Source organism: Chanodichthys erythropterus, chromosome 2 (assembly GCF_024489055.1).
Source record: "Chanodichthys erythropterus isolate Z2021 chromosome 2, ASM2448905v1, whole genome shotgun sequence".
Classification (NCBI taxonomy): Eukaryota; Metazoa; Chordata; class Actinopteri; order Cypriniformes; family Xenocyprididae; genus Chanodichthys; species Chanodichthys erythropterus.
This window is the reverse complement of record NC_090222.1, coordinates 32,822,711-32,844,164: the sequence shown is the minus strand read 5'-3', so window position 1 is coordinate 32,844,164 and position 21,454 is coordinate 32,822,711. Positions and strand designations below refer to the sequence as shown.

At 39.3% G+C, this 21,454-nt stretch overlaps 1 protein-coding gene across 1 annotated transcript in view; it reads right to left on the bottom strand.

Moving 5' to 3' along the window:
• adam22 (ADAM metallopeptidase domain 22) overlaps positions 1-21,454 on the bottom strand; it is an 83,635-nt gene that overhangs the window by 59,649 nt on the left and 2,532 nt on the right. The window contains exons 3-4 of the mRNA XM_067410564.1: positions 19,895-19,968; positions 667-733 (exon numbers count right to left, since the gene is read on the bottom strand). Coding sequence (XP_067266665.1) covers positions 667-733; positions 19,895-19,968 — 141 coding nt within the window. The remainder of the gene's footprint in view (positions 1-666; positions 734-19,894; positions 19,969-21,454) is intronic.

Genomic DNA, 21,454 nt, shown 5'->3' with positions numbered 1-21,454 from the left:
TGGCAGATGGAGCAATAATAACTGACATGATCCATGATAACATGATATTTTTAGTGATATTTGTAAACTGTCTTTCTAAATGTTTCGTTAGCATGTTGCTAATGTACTGTTAAATGTGGTTAAAGTTACCATTGTTTCTTACTGTATTCATGGAGACAAGAGCCGTTGTTATTTTCATTATTAAACACTTGCAGTCTGTATAATTCATAAACACAACTTAATTCTTTATAAATCTCTCCAACAGTGTAGCATTAGTCGTTAGCCATGGATCACAGCCTCAAATTCATTCAGAATCAAATGTAAACATCCAAATAAATACAATACTCACATAATCCGATGCATGCATGCAGTATGCATGACGAACACTTTGTAAAGATCCATTTTGAGGGTTATATTAGCTGTGTGAACTGTTTATGCACTGTTTAAGGCAAGTGCAAGCTCCATGGGAGGGGAGCATGAGCATTTAAAGGGGCCGCAACATAAATCGGCGCATTTATAATTATGCCCCAAAATAGGCAGTTAAAAAAATGAATTAAAAAAGATCTATAGGGTATATTGAGCTGAAACTTCACAGACACATTCAGGGGACACCTTAGACTTATATTACATCTTGTAAAAAAAAAACGTTTGATGGCACCTTTAAAACAAAATAGAGTTTATACTCACTTTGTTGACAACTGAATTCCCCTCCTCTGATATGTGCCTCTCAATGTAATTTGATGATAGAAGATCACTGCAAAAAAGAGCAGAAGTACACAGTTGGCAAAATGTTAAATGTTCTCTGCATTATTAGTGGATTCACTGAATTCTGTTCTAAGAATTTGTTAAATATTATTCTTAAATCTTCACAGAAATCATAAAATTGATTGCATTTCCCATAAAATACCAGTGCTTGTAAAGAAGAAAAAATAAAAGTTTCATATAAGTTTAGATTTTAGGCTTTGGTTCAGAAACTATCTGCAATGTAAAGGAAGTTATATGGTTAAATAGATGCAAGAGAGGAAAGATTAATCAGATTTCAGTATGCAAATACTATAATGATGTCATTGCAAAAATATATAGCACACCTACGATAAAAAGATTAAAAGGATGGATGGATGGATGGATGGATGGATGGATGGATGGATGGATGGATGGATGGATGGATGGATGGATGGATGGATGGATGGATGGATGGATGGATGGATGGATGGATGGATGGATGGATGGATGGATGGATGGATGGATGGATAGATAGATAGATAGATAGATAGATAGATAGATAGATAGATAGATAGATAGATAGATAGATAGATAGATAGATAGATAGATAGATAGATAGATAGATAGATACTAGCATACCAACAAATTATTTGAATGAACAAATAAGCTATTCAAACTTTAAAAAAATTATTACATAAATTTGTGGAGAAGAAAAATAGACTGTCTAAAGGGAATATGAGCACAGTAAATATGATTCATCATCATCCTCCCAAACACATCACTCCTGTTGATCCTGGCATCACACATTTAATGATCAGATCAAATCAACACTCACGTCACTCATGTACACTGCTTATCTAACAGAGGACAGAATCTGGAATGGAATCTGTGTTCCAACACAGAGAGTCATGAACACAGTTAACCTGCGGAGAGATCCACGGCTGATTTCATACATCACAACTCACAGTAAGTTGTGTTCAAGGACACTTCAGTGTGTGTGGTTTCCCAAGAAGGAGCTCACAAACCAGGCTGAGAGATTCACTGCGAGTGCACACACAGTTTTTTGCAAGCCAAATGATACATTTGCAATGATCGGAACCGGCAATGTAGCAAAAAACAGATCGAGCGCAGGAGGAGAGAGGGGTGAAAGTGTCTCCCAGCAGAAGCTCTGACTGTGAGATCAGTTACCGTGAGCTCATCACCAGGACAATCACAGTATGACATCAAACCAGCCTTTAAAGACAGAAACACACATCTTCAACAGCTGTTCACTAAACCAGGTGATTAGCAGGATATTTATGGAGCTGCAGCATTCTAACTTGCGAAACAGAAAAGAAATGTTTGTGTTTACAGTCTCATTCTGTGGTAAATGCAGAGAGGGGCAAGACAGAAATCAAAACATTGATTCAAGGACTACTAGAGGACAGGACAAAACCGGGGGCTAGAGACAGAAAGACTGAGCACTGAGAAAGGATCAGAATAGGAGAAGATAAAGAGAGAGTGATAAAGTGGGATGTCAGAGAAAAGAAACATTGTGATTGATGATAAGAGCTGCCGTTGCACACAGACCATTATATACACATGCACCATCTAAGCCTCCAATTGCTACATTCTCCCACCCAACACCTCCCCTTCCCCACACTTATTTTACAATAGTGGGTGAAAATTTGCTGACAATAAATTTTTCTTACTTGTTATGAAACTGCATATTAAATTAAATGATTTTTCCTTGCATATTTGAGACAAACAGAACTGGACTTTATGTTACTCGCAACATGTACAAGATGAGTCAGTCTCTGTCTCTTTGCTAAACTGCATCTGTCACTGTGATTTTGTTCTTTATATATTCATTTTTTTTTTTTTTACTTTTTTTTGCAATTATTACCAATTTGTCATCACATTAAGTTCAGGATAATAAATATTATTATAGAAAATGTATCATACAAATTTATTTAGAATCCTAAAATGTCTGATAATATACATCAGGCTTAACATTACAACCACCTTCTTAATATTGTGTTGGTCCCCCTTTTGCTGCCAAAACAGCTCTGACCCCTCGAGGCATGGACTCCACTGGACCCCTGAAGGTGTGCTGTGGTATCTGGCACCAAGATGTTAGCAGTAGATCCTTTAAGTCCTGTAAGTTGCGAGGTGGAGCCTCCGTGGATCGGACTTGTTTGTTCAGCACATCCCACAGATGCTCGATTGGATTGAAATCTGGGGAATTTGGAGGCCAAGTCAACACCTCAAACTCGTTGTTGTTTTGCTCAAACCATTCCTGAACCATTTTTGCTTCGTGGCAGGGCACATTATCCTGCTGAAAGAGGCCACAGCCACCAGGGAATACCGTTAACCTGAAAGGGTGTACATGGTCTGCAACAGCGCTTAGGTAGGTGGTACGTGTCAAAGTAACATCCACATGGATGTCAGGACCCAAGGTTTCCCAACAGAACATTGGCCGAAGCATCACACTGCCTCTGTTGGCTTGCCTTCTTCCCATAGTGCATCCTGGTGCCAATTTACACCTGTCAGTGGTCATAATGTTATATATATTGTTATATATAATGTTATTTATTAAGATATTTAATATTTTTCCTTATAATATGAAAAAGACAAGAATGACCAAAGAAAATAATAACATCACAGTATCCAGTAAAATCAAAAACCTGTCGTGTGTCTGACCAGATGCAGATGCAGTGGTGGAAAGCTGCAGTGTATAGTTCTTTGTGAAATGTGAAGGTAAAGGCTGATAACAGATTTCAGCATTAATTGCTTTGGGATTTGAATCATTTATAAGGAAAGCCCCACAATTCCCCATCCCATACCAATCCATCCCTCTTCACACACACCCTGCCCTACAAACATTTTAATATGGCACTGTCACATGACTAGAAAATGGTTCTCATTTCTCATGTAAAGCTTAATGGACTGATCCATTGTACGAGACAGACACAGAGAGAGCGAGACATGCTAATTAAAGAGGGAAACCAGAGGAATAAAAAATGAAAGGGTTTACAGAAGAGAGAACAAATTGTGTGTCAAGTAGCGCTGTATTATGTGTGAGGTGAAAAGGTTCTCTTGCAGACATTAGCTCTGTTCCAAAACCAAATGGTCTGTTACCTGAACTGCATTTTAAGTCATCATGCCATAATTATCCTGCCATCTATTATACCTTTAGCCAAATTTTAAGGTAGCATTTTATATGTCCATTGCAAAGAAAGCTATGCCAGGATGCAGGAGTCATAACTAAATTTGATATTTCAGTGAAAGGCATTATTTTCAGCTCCTTCCTCAGCAAGGAAACATAAAATTGATCAGAAGTGACAGTAAAGATATTTATAATATTACAAAAAAATGTATTTCTTTTTCTTTTTTTCTTTTTTTTTTTCAAATAATTGCAGTACTTTTGAAGTTTCTATTCATCAGAGAATCCAGGAAAATCAAGGTTTCCATAATGTTAAGCAGCTCAACTGTTTTCAACATTGATAATAATAAGAAATGTTTCTTGAGCAGCAAATCATCATATTAGAATTATTTCTGAAAATGTAAAATAGAAATTAATTATTTTTAGTTGTAATAATATTTCACTTAATTTACTGTATGAAATAAATGCAGCCTTGGCAAGTATAAGATACTTCTTTCCAAAACATTAAAGTCGACATGAAACGGAAGTTGTGATTTTTTTTATTTTTTTTTTACCTATTGTAACATATATCTTAGTGAAACAGCTTATCGAACAAGAAAAAAATGTAGGGCGGGACTTGATTTTGTCCATTCCGAGATGGAGAAGAGAAGAAATCCGAGAATGTTGCTGCAAGAGGAAGTTATTTTGATTAAAGATTAAAAAAAAAAAAAATGCTACGGCTGCCCCTGTCACGATCACCTGTGAGAGTGCCTTCAGCCTCTAGAGGGCACTCCTTCCCGGACTCATTGTTTCACTCATTTCATGAACTACATTTCCCATATACACTCCCTGGACTAATTACCATTCATCATTGCACCCAGCTGTTTTGTGTTTGTTAATTAGTGTTTGTCTATTTAATCTCAGTTGTGTCTGTCCCTGGTTGTGGTTCGTTGTTTTTTTGTTACGTGCTCTTTGTTTCTCTGGCTTTTTGTTTTATGGACTGGGATTCTGGATTTTGACCCCTTGCCTGGCTTTGGATATATGTTTCTGGATTCCCCAATAAACAACCGCTGCAATTGGATCCTATCTTCTTGTTTTTTTATGTGCACCGTGACAGAACGAACCACCATTATAAGGATCCAGCAGCATGAGGACTATTCCGTCAGCCACTTGCAGGGAGCGTGTGGCACTGCTTGGGGCAGTGATGGCTCTACGCCAGGAGGGAGAAGAGGTAGGATGCTTCGCCAAGGTCTTTTGGACGATGGCGGTGGGGCTGAGATATAACGACGCGGCGCTGAAGGATACTTTTAATTGCTGTCTCGACGATCCTCTGCCTCAATGTGAGATGGAGGGGCTACGGAGTTTAGATTTCTGGAGGTTCGCCACATATCTTCGCCGTCGGAGGGAATGGACCTCACTGAGTCAGCCAGGCAGTTTGCATGCTCCAGCCCATGATTCCGTTTCAGAAAGCATTGAGGAGGTGGGCACTGAGCCTCAGCTTCACCCCGGTAAAGGGAGGAGGAGGAGGAGAAGGAAGAAGTCTCCAGCTAGTGAACCCGTTCCAGCCAGTGAGTCCACTTCAGAGCCCGCTTCAGCCAGTGAGTCCACTCCAGAGCCCGCTCCAGCCAGTGAGTCCGCTCCAGCCAGTGAGTCCACTCCAGAGCCCGCTCCAGCCAGTGAGTCCGCTCCAGTTAGTGAGTCCACTTCAGAGCCCGTTCCAGTGAGTGAGTCCACTTCAGAGCCCGCTCCAGTCAGTGAGTCCACTTCAGAGCCCGCTCCAGTCAGTGAGTCTACTTCAGAGCCCGCTCCAGTCGGTGAGTCCACTTTAGAGCCCGCTCCAGTCAGTGAGTCCACTCCAGAACCCGTTCCAGTCAGTGAGTCCACTTCAGAGCCCGTTCCAGTCAGTAAGTCCGTTCCAGCTCGTGAGTCCGTTCTTGAGATCACTGAGGAGGTGGGCGCTGAATCTTCGCTTCCCACACGGAAGAGAAGGAAACGGAGGAGGAAGGCTCCAGCCAGTGAGTCCGCTCCAGCCAGTGAGTCCGCTCCAGCCAGTGAGTCCGCTCCAGCCAGTGAGTCCGCTCCAGTCAGTGAGTCCGCTCCAGCCAGTGGGTCTACTACAGAGGCCGCTCCAGCTAGTGAGTTCATTTTGGGTGTGCCACCGCCTCACCCTCATAAGCAGAGGAGGAGGAGAAGGGCTTCCTCCATCCTACAAGGCCTGGAGGCCACTCTAGAGGTTGTTCTTTGTTTCTCCAAGCGCCTTGCCCTGCCGGCGCCACCGAAGCGCCTTGCCCTGCCGGCGCCACCGAAGCGCCTTGCCCTGCCAGCGCCGCAGCCCCAGTCTGAGCACGCTGCCGTCCCAGAGCAGCCCCAGTCTGAGCACGCTGCCGTCCCAGAGCAGCCCCAGTCTGAGCACGCTGCCGTCCCAGAGCAGCCCCAGTCTGAGCACGCTGCCGTCCCAGAGCAGCCCCAGTCTGAGCACGCTGCCGTCCCAGAGCAGCCCCAGTCTGAGCACGCTGCCGTCCCAGAGCAGCCCCAGTCTGAGCACGCTGCCGTCCCAGAGCAGCCCCAGTCTGAGCACGCTGCCGTCCCAGAGCAGCCCCAGTCTGAGCACGCTGCCGTCCCAGAGCAGCCCCAGTCTGAGCACGCTGCCGTCCCAGAGCAGCCCCAGTCTGAGCACGCTGCCGTCCCAGAGCAGCCCCAGTCTGAGCACGCTGCCGTCCCAGAGCAGCCCCAGTCTGAGCACGCTGCCGTCCCAGAGCAGCCCCAGTCTGAGCACGCTGCCGTCCCAGAGCAGCCCCAGTCTGAGCACGCTGCCGTCCCAGAGCAGCCCCAGTCTGAGCACGCTGCCGTCCCAGAGCAGCCCCAGTCTGAGCACGCTGCCGTCCCAGAGCAGCCCCAGTCTGAGCACGCTGCCGTCCCAGAGCAGCCCCAGTCTGAGCACGCTGCCGTCCCAGAGCAGCCCCAGTCTGAGCACGCTGCCGTCCCAGAGCAGCCCCAGTCTGAGCACGCTGCCGTCCCAGAGCAGCCCCAGTCTGAGCACGCTGCCGTCCCAGAGCAGCCCCAGTCTGAGCACGCTGCCGTCCCAGAGCAGCCCCAGTCTGAGCACGCTGCCGTCCCAGAGCAGCCCCAGTCTGAGCACGCTGCCGTCCCTGAGCAGCCCCAGTCTGAACAAGTTGCCGTCCCAGAGCAGCTCCAGTCTGAACCCGCTGCCGTCCCTGAGTACTCCGCTCTCCCTGATACGGCCACGAAGCACCCTTGGCCAGCCCTGTCGCCATCGTCCAAGCCTTCTGCCCTGCCGCCGCCGTCCAAGCCTTCTGCCCTGCCGCCGCCGCCCAGATCTTCTGTCCTGCCGCCATCATCCAAGCCTTCTGCCCTATCGCCGCCGCCCAGGCTTTCTGCCCTGCCGCCACTGCCCAGGCCGTCTGAACCGTTGGAACCAGCCTGGTCAGTTCCTCCGCCACCACCCTGGCAATCAGCCAGGATTTCAGAACCGTTGGAACCAGCCTGGTCAGTTCCTCCGCCACCACCCTGGCAATCAGCCAGGACACCAGAACCACTGGAACCAGCCTGGTTAGTTCCTCCAGCACCACCCTGGCTATCAGTTGGGCACCCTGGATCTGGCCCACCATCCCTCCCCCTGATCCTCCTCCTGTCCACCTCCCTCCTGAGTTTTTTTTTTTTGTGTTTTTGTTTTTTGTCTGGTGGAGCGTTTGGTAGCCGCTCCTTTGAGGGGGGGTAATGTCACGATCACCTGTGAGAGTGCCTTCAGCCTCTAGAGGGCACTCCTTCCCGGACTCATTGTTTCACTCATTTCATGAACTACATTTCCCATATACACTCCCTGGACTAATTACCATTCATCATTGCACCCAGCTGTTTTGTGTTTGTTAATTAGTGTTTGTCTATTTAATCTCAGTTGTGTCTGTCCCTGGTTGTGGTTCGTTGTTTTTTTGTTACGTGCTCTTTGTTTCTCTGGCTTTTTGTTTTATGGACTGGGATTCTGGATTTTGACCCCTTGCCTGGCTTTGGATATATGTTTCTGGATTCCCCAATAAACAACCGCTGCAATTGGATCCTATCTTCTTGTTTTTTTATGTGCACCGTGACAGCCCCTGACTAAAGATTTTTCTAGTCGACTAGTAAGTCGTTCATTTAAGCCATTAGTCAACTAATTGCACATTCATATTAATTTAATTCCTTAAATATATACTGGGAGGCAGAATACATACCACACACTTACACATAAAGTTTGCCACAAAGCACTGACAAAAGTAATGATTATGAATGTGTTGAAAAAATAGCAAGGAGACATTTTAAATGTTTTTTTTAATAAACTAGTATTTTCTCGGTTAGTGTCAGCTGCAAAGATGAAGTTGACGATGCTGACTGGCCATCTCTGCAATAAATGCGCCTATAGAGAAAAATGCACTTTTCATGTGGATTACAATCAGAGAGTATTTGTTTTCATTTGAATTAGTTAATTTAAAAGTAGATATTTCAAGCTTACAAGTCTGTGAGGCAAGTAGCCTATATGCTGAATTTCGGTTCATTTATGTAACCCACTTCTGTTCAAGTCATTTCACCCGACGGCCATCTTTGAGTGCAGCTCCTATCTCTTTGAATGGGGAAACATCAAATTCTCCAAAGCTGTTTGCCAAGCTTTCGATTAAATTTCATATTTGAAATCACCAATGAAATCTGACAACAACTGTCTCATAAATGTTGTTTCTAAATGTTCAAAATCATGACAACAAACTGTATTTTTCAGGCTGGATCAAGCTAATGCGCATGCGCAGTCCTAAATGCGTGTCTCTTGTGCTTCATTTCGGAGGCGCGTGTCTGACTGTTTCTATAGAAACTGGAGCTTCTAACGGCTGCTGCAGTGACGCGTGATTTTACCAAACAGCGATTGGCTCTTATTTAGAAGGCGGGACTTATTCTGCCATATTGCACGTTGCACTTTCTCCCATTCAAAACAATATGAGTGATGTGTCTGGTGCGTTGGTGTACACAAATAAAAGTAGACCCTTTAGAGTTTGGAATGATGTATTATTCTTATCTCTATGACAAAAAATACAAGCGATCACACCTGCATCTCCATGTCATGCAGTAAGCGCGCTAATACGTCAGCTTCCACACTGCGCACAAACACTTGAATGCCCCTAATAATAGCACACATTTATTTAGGTTAATGTTAGAGCAAGCGGCCATGTAAAGTTGCTACATACATGTTTCAAATGATGTTTTTTTTTTTTTTTTCCTGCGACTAACCGACAAATAAAATCTTGGTCGACTAAGCCTCTTCTAGTCAACTAACATTTAGTCGACTATTAGGGGACAGCCCTAAATAATGCTGACCCCAAATGTGTAAACAGTAGGATTTATTTAAATATTTGCACACAATAACATATATGCAAATTTATAAGGCAAGATCATGTTTTTTTCTTGTTTTATGCATATGCACATATGCAGCATCTTTAGAGATTATGGAGTGTGTAAGTCTGGTTCAAGACCCTGGAGACCAGCAGAAGAACATCTCCCCTGAGGTCAGGACGCCGTCTAGCACAGCAGACCCCAATCTCTGATCTAATTAGCACTCAAACACATACCAGTTCACTTTTTATATGGCACACTTAAAACAAGTGTAAATAAATGTTTTGTAGTAGACAATGTGCTGTTTCCACCATTTAGATTTTATTGAAATTTGAAGACTTGATCTGATTCCTGCTGTGATTTATGTGTGTTTAAGTCCCTTGAAGAAAACACAATGCCCATTAGAGACTCATGCATGTTCATGTTCACAGACAAAAACAACTACATCAGACAGAAGTGAATGCTATATAAGGCATCTAGAGTTTAATGAGCTATTAAGACATAAACATCATGTTCAAGTATTGTGTGAGAGCATTTGCGAACGTGTGTGTGTGTGTGTGTTTGGAAAAGCTGAAGTCAGTAGGCCTATTGTAAAGTGTGTGCTGAGCTCTTCAGCTCTTTTGTGCTTTTGCTATCCTTCAGCTCTGCTCGTGTTCCCAAGGAGACAAAACTGCAGCTTCAGCAAACAAGAGACCTGCAAGCATCCAGCCTCATCCACACACATTTACAGTACTAACAAATAATCACTACAATTAAATGAAATGTGCTCACAATAGGAAGAATCAGCAAAATGTAACCATAAAACATATATGAACTCATGGTCACAGAGAAGGTCTGTGCAATGTAAGATAGATTTGGTGTATTTCAAAGAGACACCCTTCCCCCCATAACAAGACATATTCTGAGGGGAGCAGGTGCAGTCGTTCTCATTGTTAATGTGTGTGTTTCACCAGCCCCTCCTACTGAGCTTGTTAATATCAAATATGCTCATTATTTACACTGGTTTTCCTTCACAATCAAATAAAAAACAGATTTCTAGCAGATTCCAGTATAAACAGAACTGTTTGAAAAAGTATTTTTTTCTCTTCAGGATTCTACGAAAGTTCAAAAGAACAACATTTATATTAAATAGAAATCTTTTAGTTATTTGTAAGAACGTAAATGTCTTAGCTGTCACTTGTAATCAAATGAATGCATCCTTGCTAGATAAAAGTATTAAGTAAAAATGTTACAATGACCCCAAACATTTGACATTTAGGCATCTGCTGAAGTTCAAACTGAGCGGAATGACGAAGAATTAAGTGACTTTGAATGTGGCATGATTGTTGGTGCCAGACAGGCTGGTCTGAGTATTTTAGAAAGTGCTGATCTACTGGGATTTTCACACACAACCATCTCTAAGGTTTACAGAGAATGGTCCAAAAAAGAGAAAATATACAGTGAGCGGCAGTTCTGTGGAAGAAAATGTCTTGTTGATGCCAGAGAACAGCCAGACTGGTTCGAGCTGATAGAAAGGCAACAGTAACTCAAACTAGATGAGTAAAGTTCGTAAGACAAACTTTAAGTTGGCTTGAAAAAGCCTAGCCAGAAGGTTTGGAGTTTTAAAAGTTTGAAGTTTGAAGCTTTTTAGTTTGAAATAGTTTAAGTTTTAGTTTATTAGTTTAAAAGCTAGATAATGTGTGAGTAAGTAAGTGTGAGTGAGTGTGTGTAGATAGATATAGTTAGTTAGTTAGATAGTTAGTAAGTTAGATAGATAGTTAGTTAGATAGATGGTTAGTAAGTTAGATAGATAGTTAGAAAGTTAGTTTTTTCAAGCCAACTTAATAACCACTCGTTATGTCTGCAGAAGAGCATCTCTGAACGCACAACACATCGAACCTTGGAGGAGATGGGCTACAGCAGCAGAAGACCACACCAGTGCCACTCTTGTCAGTTTAGAATGGGCTCATCAAAATTGGAGAATAGAAGATTGGAAAAACGTTGCCTGGTCTAATTAGTCTCGATTTCTGCTGCAACATTCAGATGGTAGAATCAGAATTTGGAGTAGCATGGATCCATCCTGCCTTGTATCAACAGTTCAGGATGGTGCTGGTGGTGTAATTTCGTGGGGGATATTTTCTTGGCACACTTTGGGCCTCTTAGTACTAAATAAGCACCGTTTAAATTCCACAGAGCCTACCTGGGTATTTTTGCTGACCATGTCCATCCCTTTATGAGCACAGTGTACCCATCTTCTGATGCCTACTTCCAGCAGGATAACACGCCATCTCATCTCATGCTACAATCATTTCAAATTAGCTTCTTGAACATCACAATGAGTTCACTATACTGAAATGACCTCCACAGTCACCAGATCATAATCCAATAGAGCACCTTTGGGATGTGGTTGAATGGGAGATTCGCATCATGGATGTGCAGCCGAAAAATCTGATATTTCCTGGTTGTTTATGACTATGGATACTAGATATTCAAAATCGAGCAGTGGTGGTTTGGTATGGTGAATTAGACACAACTTCTCAGACAGGGTTTAACACGTTGATGATGTTAGCAGACTAAAGCACAGCAAGCTGTCAGCACATTAATCCTCTGGAGTCTGAGGCTGATTTGGGGCTTGGTGAAGTTTTGACATGCCCTGACATTTGTGCTTTTTTCAGTTGTTCATAAACATATAAATGACAAAAGTGTCATTACACTGTATTCAGCACAAACTAGGCTACCATAATATGTGAGGAACATGTATGTACATGTTTGTATTTTTGAAGGAATAATGTTTATGCGTGGTTTTTGAAAAAACAAAAAACTTAAGTCACTGAAATAAGGCCAAAAAAAGTATATTAAATCTGTGTTCACAAGACGTTTGGGTATTGGAGGTTGTAGACTAGAGTTTTTGCTTCAGAATTATGTAAAAATTATGCAGCCTACTCCTTCATATAAAACAATATATTGATTTAGTTTTTGTAAGACACTTTTTGTCAAGAAACACAGTATGCGTGGAGGCGTGAATCTGCATGAATAATGGGCCATTTATACCTGAGAAGACAAAAGAACCACATAATAATGACCTGAAATGACTTGCATATTAATGAGGTCTTTCAGTCAGGTAGGCTGTGAAAAAAAAACTCTTTAATAATGTCTCAGCTCATCATAAACAGCAATACTGTGAAATATTATTACAATTTAAAATAATGGTATTCTATTATATTCTTTAAAATATAATGTACTTCTGTGATGCAAAGTGTCTGAACAATTATGTTCCCTCTATGGCAATTCATATAGGCTTTTAACTTAAAAGCATGCACATTTGGAGAAATATTGATGGATTCTTATATATTTATGTCAATTTTCTATACTGAGAAGTAATATTTATTGTCATCACTATGAGTGCTGGATACTGTGTTTTTAATTCATACTTGCAGACGGAGGGCGCTCTCTGTGCACATTTAGTCCACAAATGATTCTAAAGAAGAAGAGGACATTTCAGGAATGGTCTTTTCAATTCATACTTGCAGCCGGAGGGCGCTCTCTGTACACCTTTAGGCCACAAATTCATATAAAGAAGAAAAGGAACTAGGAACTAACTGCATGTCTTCTAGAGATCGCCAACCACGGCTTTAACATCCAAATAAACACTTTTCAAGACAATAAATACACGATTGAGACGATGAATGCATGTATTGACTGAATTTGCGTCTGAATAGCGCTGACTCAGTGGGCGTGGCCGCATTAGCGGATAATGAGCTGAATCACTGACTTCTGACATGGCTCTCTTTTCATACTGATTACATAAACACAGAATGTTTGTTTTCGATTTGACTTGCACGATTTAAAACCTGACATTTCAACGTTTCTTTAGACATAAGTGTAATTTTTTTGTCATTAGTATTCATAAGTTACAGTTCATTTTCTGAGAACTATCAGATTGGACTTCGTTCAGAGGGAGAGAAGAGATCACGCATCATGTTAGTTTTCTTTATTTTACAAAAAGCACAACATTGTGTTTTTACTGAGTGTACACAAATAAAAGAAGACATTCTATAGTTTCAATTGATATATTACTTATGTCTCTATGACAAGAAATGACGGAGTATTTTAAGTCTGTTTTGCTGCAATGTGAAAAAAATCCTGCAAAACGCGCCGACGCGTTTTCAGACCTCAGGGAGTTAAAAACCCTTAAAAATGAATCTCCTTCACTTTTATTATGAAAAATACTACAGCTAAAAAATAGATAAACTGACTAATTAGTTTAAAAAGCATGTTTTCATTACATTAACATAATTTAACATCACCACAAAACCTTTTTCAGAGATGCCTTGAAGTAAAAGCAGAATCTTGGCAGACTTTTGTTGAAAAGTACTTTTCAACCCTGCAGTTGTGGGTTTCTCAAAAACAAAACGATCACTAAAAACAAACGTGCCACAACATGTTACAGCAGAACAAACCAGTTTAGCTTCATTAAGCGATCAAATTATGCATCTCCACCATTCAGAGAAAAGGAGAAAGAGAGATACACTATATTTTAATAGTACTAATCATCTGTGTAAAGAGAGTCTGTCTATGATGGACAGGTAAAGTAGAACATCTCAAACCTGCTTCTGAAAATGTCTTGCATCACTATATGTGTGAAATATATAAGCAAGAGCCCTACTGAGACTCTGACGCCAGCTGTTTTTCTCTCAGATCTCTCTCCTCCATCACACACCCACACAGACTCAAGGGTGCATGAAAAATGCTGGTTGGCCAGACTTTCACTCTCTCTCCATCCAACAACTTATTCACTTTCTCGCTCTCTCTCTGCCTCTTTCTCATGTTCTGTCTATCTTTCCTCTACTACGCAGTTTCAGTTATAAAAATGATACTATATCAAATCAATTTAAATGGCACAGACCATAGATCAGGACACTACAGCGAGTGAACCACAGATGAGGATAATTCAAAGACATCACATCACTGTGGCAGAAGATATTATAAAAAATGGCTTTATAAGTCAATATATTGTTTGTTTTGTGTACATCTGATTTCTGTTGTAACTCTAATTCAGCTTTCAGTGCTTGCCTGTGCATTTATTACATTGTAACACATTAACGTTACAGTTTTTTAGGGTCCTAAACAAAAATAGAGCCCTGTCATCAATGCCTATTTTTGTTATATAAAGCAAATTATTTTGACTACAAACTAACCCAACGCTATGGTTGGAAAACAAGAACCGGTTCTATTTTAGAGAATGTGTAAAAGACTGAGCACCCCAAAATAAAACAAAGAGACATTTCACACATGTGCACACACGTCACAAAACCCTCAGGTGCAACTGTCATCTGAAATTAAACCAATGAGTGTGTCTGGAGGTGTGTATTTGGACTCTTTTTATCCATGCTGGACACAGTTGACATGAAGATAAATGTAAATGGCAATGCATGAAGTGTGTTCAACCGAGGTGTGTGTGTGTGTGTGTGTGTGTGTGTATCTCTAAAAGAAACCATATATTAAAGAAACCAATTTATAATTGCAAGCAAATGGAAATATATTCACACAAAACAACAGTGACATTATATAAATTGCACAACAAAAGCCATCCACGTATAGCTCACTCAGGACTGATACAGTTTTGACACACACCAGTGTCTCAGCAGACATGTCCTGTCACAGGTTTGATCTGATGAGATGTCACGCGTGTGCTGACAGGGTCAAACAGAAGCTCATAGTAGCAGATGTCAGATGACACTGGGACTTTTACCCAACCCAAATGTCAGTAAGATTTTTTTTAATGTTTTGCTTACCACGACTGCATTTATTTGAACAAAAATGTATTAAAAAGGTAATATTGTGGAATATTATTACAATTTAAAATATCTGTTTTCTATGTGAATATATTATAATATATAATTTATTACTGTGATGAAAAGCTGAATTTTCAGCATCATTACTCCAGTCTTCAGTTTCACATGATCCTTCAGAAATCATTCTAATATGATGATTTGGTGATCGTGAAATATTTCCTATTATCTTATTAATGTTGAAAACAGTTATTTTTATAGAAAGTTCAAATAAAGTTCAAAAGAACATAATTTAAATGGAACATATATATTTTGTAACATTGTCTTTACTGTCACTTTAGAATAATTTAATCCATTTAAATATCAAATAAACACGAGTAAAAATGTAAAAATCTTTCATTACAAAAAAAAAAAGCTGTTAAGGTTAATACCAATAAAAGGTGAAATAAATCTTTAATTCATACTTGCTTTGGTAAGTTACCTGGTGCCTTAAATTTTAGTTCATTGAAATTAAAAATACAATTAAGGCAATTGGTTTAATCAACACAAATTAAAAATGTTCTGATAACAAATCTAGGGCTGCACAACGATTAATCGCGATTGTTTGCAAAATAAAAGTCTGTGTTTACGTAATATATGTGTGTGTTCTGTGTATAATAATTATGTATATATAAATACATGCACATACATGTATAAATTTAAGAAATATATGCAAGTATAAATAAATATATATATATATTTATATATAGTTCATATTACATATAAATATAAATATTTTATATATAAATATAATTTTTTTTCTTAAATTTATACATGTATGTGCATGTATTTATATAAACAATTATTATACAAAGAACACACACATATATTACGTAAACACAGACTTTTATTTTGCAAACGATTAATCGCGATTAATCGTTGTGCAGCCCTAAGCAAATCATGAAAATAATTTTTTACAGCATGGAAAATTATACAAACATGGGATTTACCATGCATTTTTCAGTCATCTGATATAAAAGTAATGATTTAAGGTGAGCTTGTGATTGCTTGTTATCTGTTCAGAGTTGCAGCTGTCTGTTCCCACCCCCCCAGCATCAGCAATATCTGACAGATTTTAATGCTTCCTTTCTGCCACATGGTCCGTCGTCACGACGACACAGCGTGATTGAAAAGCAGAAAACCCATTTGCTCCAACCGCTTTAATCAAACACACTCATTCATTATTCAGAGCGTGTGAGAGGGTGCAGGGGGGCAAGCCAGTGTGTGTATGTGAGTGTGTGTGTGTGGGGGGGGGACTACTAGAGTTTGAGCAAGAGCACAATAATATAATACAAGCAAAACAAGACTTTTTGTTGTGAAACATGATACAAATATGTCAATCAGATGTGTTGAGATTGCTAACTAAAGTTGATGAACAATGATCACATAGCAAAGAAAAACTTTTAGGAAAGTAGGTCTCAGCTGGAGGCCGGAGAAAAGCCAAATGCACACAAACACACGCACAAACAAGTTAAGAAAATCCCAAACCTTTAGAAATTCACAGAGAGAGGTGAGAGAATGAGAATGAAAGAATGAATTGGTTTCCTAGGTGGAAACTGAGAAAGTAATCTGGACGCAGGTCAGTCAGGACGGATCCAACTGCCAGCTCCCCATGGGCGTAGAAGAACAAACTGAACAACACAACACACTTGTGTTTTTCTCTGTTCTATACACACATAGCACTATTTCAGAAGGACAGAGGCAATCAAATCCATCCAGTCAGAAACCATTAAAGCAGAACATATACTGAACAAGACCAGCCACATGCTGACACAGAGAGAGAGAACACTGACTGATATAATAACCTGTATCAATGGCTCTAATCCAAAACCTAGTGAGCAGCCTACGCAGACATGATTTTAAGGTATCAGAGGTGCGCTCCTGGCGCGACGGCTGTTAAGAAAGGTAGGCAGCATGAGTATACTGCCTTCTAAGAAAGGGCTGTACCTAGTCTCTTAATGAGTCATGGGTGTGTTTTGGGTGTAGCATGCAATAAACCAATCAGAGTCTCATCTCCCATTCCCTTTAAAAGCCGTTGAGCTTGCATCATGGCGGATTCACCATTTACATGGCGGAACTTGCAAGCGGAAAGACTGAACGCTTCTCCAGAGAGAAATCCTTTTATTTGTAATATTTAAAAATGTTTGTGTGCTGCTGCGAGTCCCTGTGTGTGTAACAAGCAGAGTGTACGTACGTTGTGCACCCACCTATAGGCGCACATTACTAACTCACCCTTTAAATAACAAAAAAATAAATACTGCGCCATTGACTTTAGAGCAGGTTTTTGTTGGTCAATGGCGCAGTCATTTTCAGTTGCCTCAAAATAGCAACACGCCAACAATGCGCCTGAACACACCTCATTTTCAGACCAGCACGCCCATGGGCGAACAGATGGGTGCGAGTGCATTTGCTATTTAAACAACGTGGTGCTGGACGTGAAAATGATAACTGCGTCAGGCTGAAACTAACAAAAATTACTTGCATCGTGCCTGTCGTCGCATTGCGCCGGGTGTATGATAGGACCCAAAAGAGTTGCTGCTTATGAAGAGAGCTCCAAATGAGTCCAAATGTTTGGTTTTGGAACACACCCCAACATCTATTTATGCATTTGCAAATTCATCAGTGTCAGATTTTGGTGATTGAGGAGGTACAAACATGTGTAGAATAATCTGTCAGGTCTTCACTTAAGCTGCACATAATATTAATGGGAAAAGAAAGGCCTAAATGTCCTTTAATATTAACAGCAGTTTTGCATATCACACTCAAATACAGTGACTCTTTACAGATGGAGAACCAGTGTTATTTTAGTATCATTGATAAACTATTATAGTTTTTGTTATTATTATGAATTTGATTTTATTTTTTACATATTTTATGTTTTCATTTTAGTTAAGGTTTTAGTCATTTTGTTATGTTTTTGTCATTTTTATAGTTTTATTCTTATTTTTTATGGAATATTACATTTATTATAAATGATTTATTGGTGCTAATCGGCTTATAATCTTTAATCAAAATAACTTCCCCTCCCTCTTGCAGCATCATCTCTTCTCTTCTCTGATTATGTATTTACTGGCATAAGGGCGGGGCAACCTTTCACTCACATGAGATTGACCAACAGCAAACCACAACCATGCAACCATCCAATCCATTCAAAATGAAGTCCCGTCCTACATTTTTTCTTGTTTGAGAAGCAGTTTTACTCAGAAATCCATCACAATAGGGAAGAGAAGACTATTGCAGCTTCCATCTCATGCCTACTTTAAACATGTCTATATAGTTTTTATTAAGTTTCAGTTTATTTTAGTTATTTTAGTACTTGAACACTAAACGAAAATGAGAAATGCTGCTTTGGCAACTAGCTAAAATAAAATATGTTTTTTTTATATATATTTATATATATACTTCATTTTCAGTTAATGTTTATTTTATTACAAGTAATGAAATGCTTTTTTATTGTTTTAGTTTTAGTTAACGATAATAACCCTGGACAGAACTACATTAGAATGCCAACAGGGAAATACAAACACACTGACAAAAAACACAGAGGGAGTCACATCTTAATGCCAGATTTTCTCTTCACCAACATGTTTTAGGAGAAACACACAGACACTGAGGGAGAACACTGAAATATTCATAATGCATTATTATAATGAGATCAGATCTGCTGACTCTGACTCTGTCTGGCACCAATTTAAAGTACAGAGGCAGTTGTGGTTGTAACAGTAAGAGTTAATGGACTGAATGTATATGATGAATATGAAAGAAATTAGGTTATGACTGTGAGTTTTGGTGCAGACTCATAAAAGTTACTTACACAATGAGTATCTGAACAAGACAATAAGAAACTTATAAATAAAGCAATTGAAGGTCAGTTTTGTAAACGAGCACACTACAGTAAAATCAGCCTTAATAAATCACCTTCTAAAGATAAAATACTGATTACAGCACCAGGGTGAATCTCACAAAACCTGTCAAGAACATGCCAGGTTATATTTCAGCCCAAAATTGGCAGAAAGAAATAAGAAATTGTTTCAGGACTATAAATATTTTTGCAGTGTGACAATTTCATAACTAATTCAAAGTTAATTATTTATGATTTATAATGAAAACCCACCTAATTCTTATTACTATAAAAAATTGGTTAGTATAATGCAAAAAAAAACCGATTGATTATTCAAATTATAGTATTTATTTATCATGGCAATATTTGCTGTACTGCCATTAATTTTAGCTGATTTAAATAAAAAAATCACTGTTATTACAGTAAAGGGAATCTAATGTGAATCACAAATGAGAATAATGGAAATTGCAAAAAAAACTCATTATGGTAATGAGGATTTGGGCGAAATAGCTCAATTGCACACTATAAATAATGTAAAAATCCAACAACAAAAAAGCCATTATTTTATTTATATAAAACATTTTTTCTGGTTTATTTTCAGGGTGAAATGTGACCTGGGCATATTTTCATGAGACAGCATGATATAGTTTAATGCATTAGGGCATTACGACATCAAATCCAAAACAATCACAAAATGCAAAAGCACATCTTCAACAGGACCAGTCAAATGAGAACAAGGACCTGTGCAAATAGTGATGCTTATCAGTATTAAGACAACATGTATTATTGGGAATCCTGACAGAGTGAGAACGAGACAGCGCCAGATGCCATGATCGATAGAGTGGTCAGGTCTTTCCCATTCCTTCAGCATAAATCAACAGCCATTATGATCATGCAGTCCATCAGTAGCAACATAAAACCCTTTGCAAATAGATCTGATGGACATTAGCCATACCTCACAAACTTCAATAACACACACTCCATTTTTCCAGTGCATTTCCAAACTTAAAACAGCTGCATGACACCCTGGAAGCAGATACTCACTGGTTCAGTTCCACGTCTAAAACGAAGGTCTGCCCGAAAGCCTCAACCTGGAAGCTAGCCTGAGCCGCATGGTTCTGTAAAAAAGACAAAACAAGATTAGATGTTGTCTTTTCAAATATATATGGGTGTAATGCATATGCTGAGATAATAAAAAATGCAAAATTAGAACATATTTTGCGTTTCAGGAGAGTAAAATTAGATGCACTAACTGTTTTGTGGGTCCCACTTTATTATATTAGGTGGCCTTAACTACTATGTACTTGCATTAAAAAATAAGTGCAATGTACTTATTGTGTTCATATACTGTATTGCATAACACTTTTGCTGCTATTGAGGTGGATAAGGGTAAGGTTAGGGACAGGTTTGGTGGTATGGGTAGGTTTAAGGGTGGATTAAAGTGTAAGGGATGGGTCAACAGTGTAATTATAAATGTAATTACAGAAAAAATGTTTATTTTAATAAGTTCAATGTATAAGTTCAATGTTTAATATAAGTTAATTTAATTCTAAGTACATAGTAGTTAAGGCCACCTAATATAAAGTGGGACTGTTGTTTTTTCTAATTAATTCATTACTTCAGTCTTCAGTATCACGATTCATCAGAAATCATTCTAATACGCTGATTTGCTGCTCAAGAAACATTTTTTTCGGGATTCTTTGACAAATGTTGAAGTATTGTTCTTTTCAACTTTCTATTCAAAGAATTTGAAATACAAATCTTTTGTAACACTATAAATGTCTTTACTGTCACTTTTTGATCAATTTAATGCATCCTTGCTGAATAAATGTATGTTTTTTTATTTTAAAAAAATCTCAAGGTGCCACACATGAGATAAGACAATAAAAAGAACATATTTGGTGCTTCAGAAAGAAGAATAAAATTAGATGCACTCATTTAAAAAAAAAAAAATAATAAAATAAATAAATAAATTACTCCAGTATTCAATGTAACATGACCCTTAAGAAATCATTGTCATGTGCTGATTTGCTGCATTTCTTATTATTACCAGTGTTGAAAACAGTTGTGCTGCTTAATATTTTTGTGGAAACTGATCATTTGAATAGAAAGTTCAAAGAAAGAACATTTATTTGAAATAGAAATATTCTGTAATATTATAAATATCTTTATTGTCATATTTTGATCAATTTAATATATTCTTGCTGAATAAAAGTATTAAATCAAGATGTCACACATGAGCTTAGACTATTCAAAACTGTAAAATTAGAACATATTTGGTGTTTCAGGACGGAGAAGTAAAATTAGATGCACTAATTGGTTTTTTTTTTTTTTTTTTTATTCATCACGGGTACACTTTGATGTGCAGGACTGGTGGCTGTGTGTGTGTGTGTGTGTGTGTGTGTGTGTGTGTGTTCGCTGATAGTTAATTCACTGCCTGCTTGGGGCCCATATGGCCAGGGCCGTATAACACCCCCTCAGGGGAAAGAGAAGCTTTTTGGTTGCAATGCATTGTTCTCGTGTCTCGGGAGTGTGTGTGTGTGTGTGTGTGTGTGTGTGTGTGTGTGTGTGTGTGTGTGTGTGTGTGTGTGTGTGTGTGTGTGT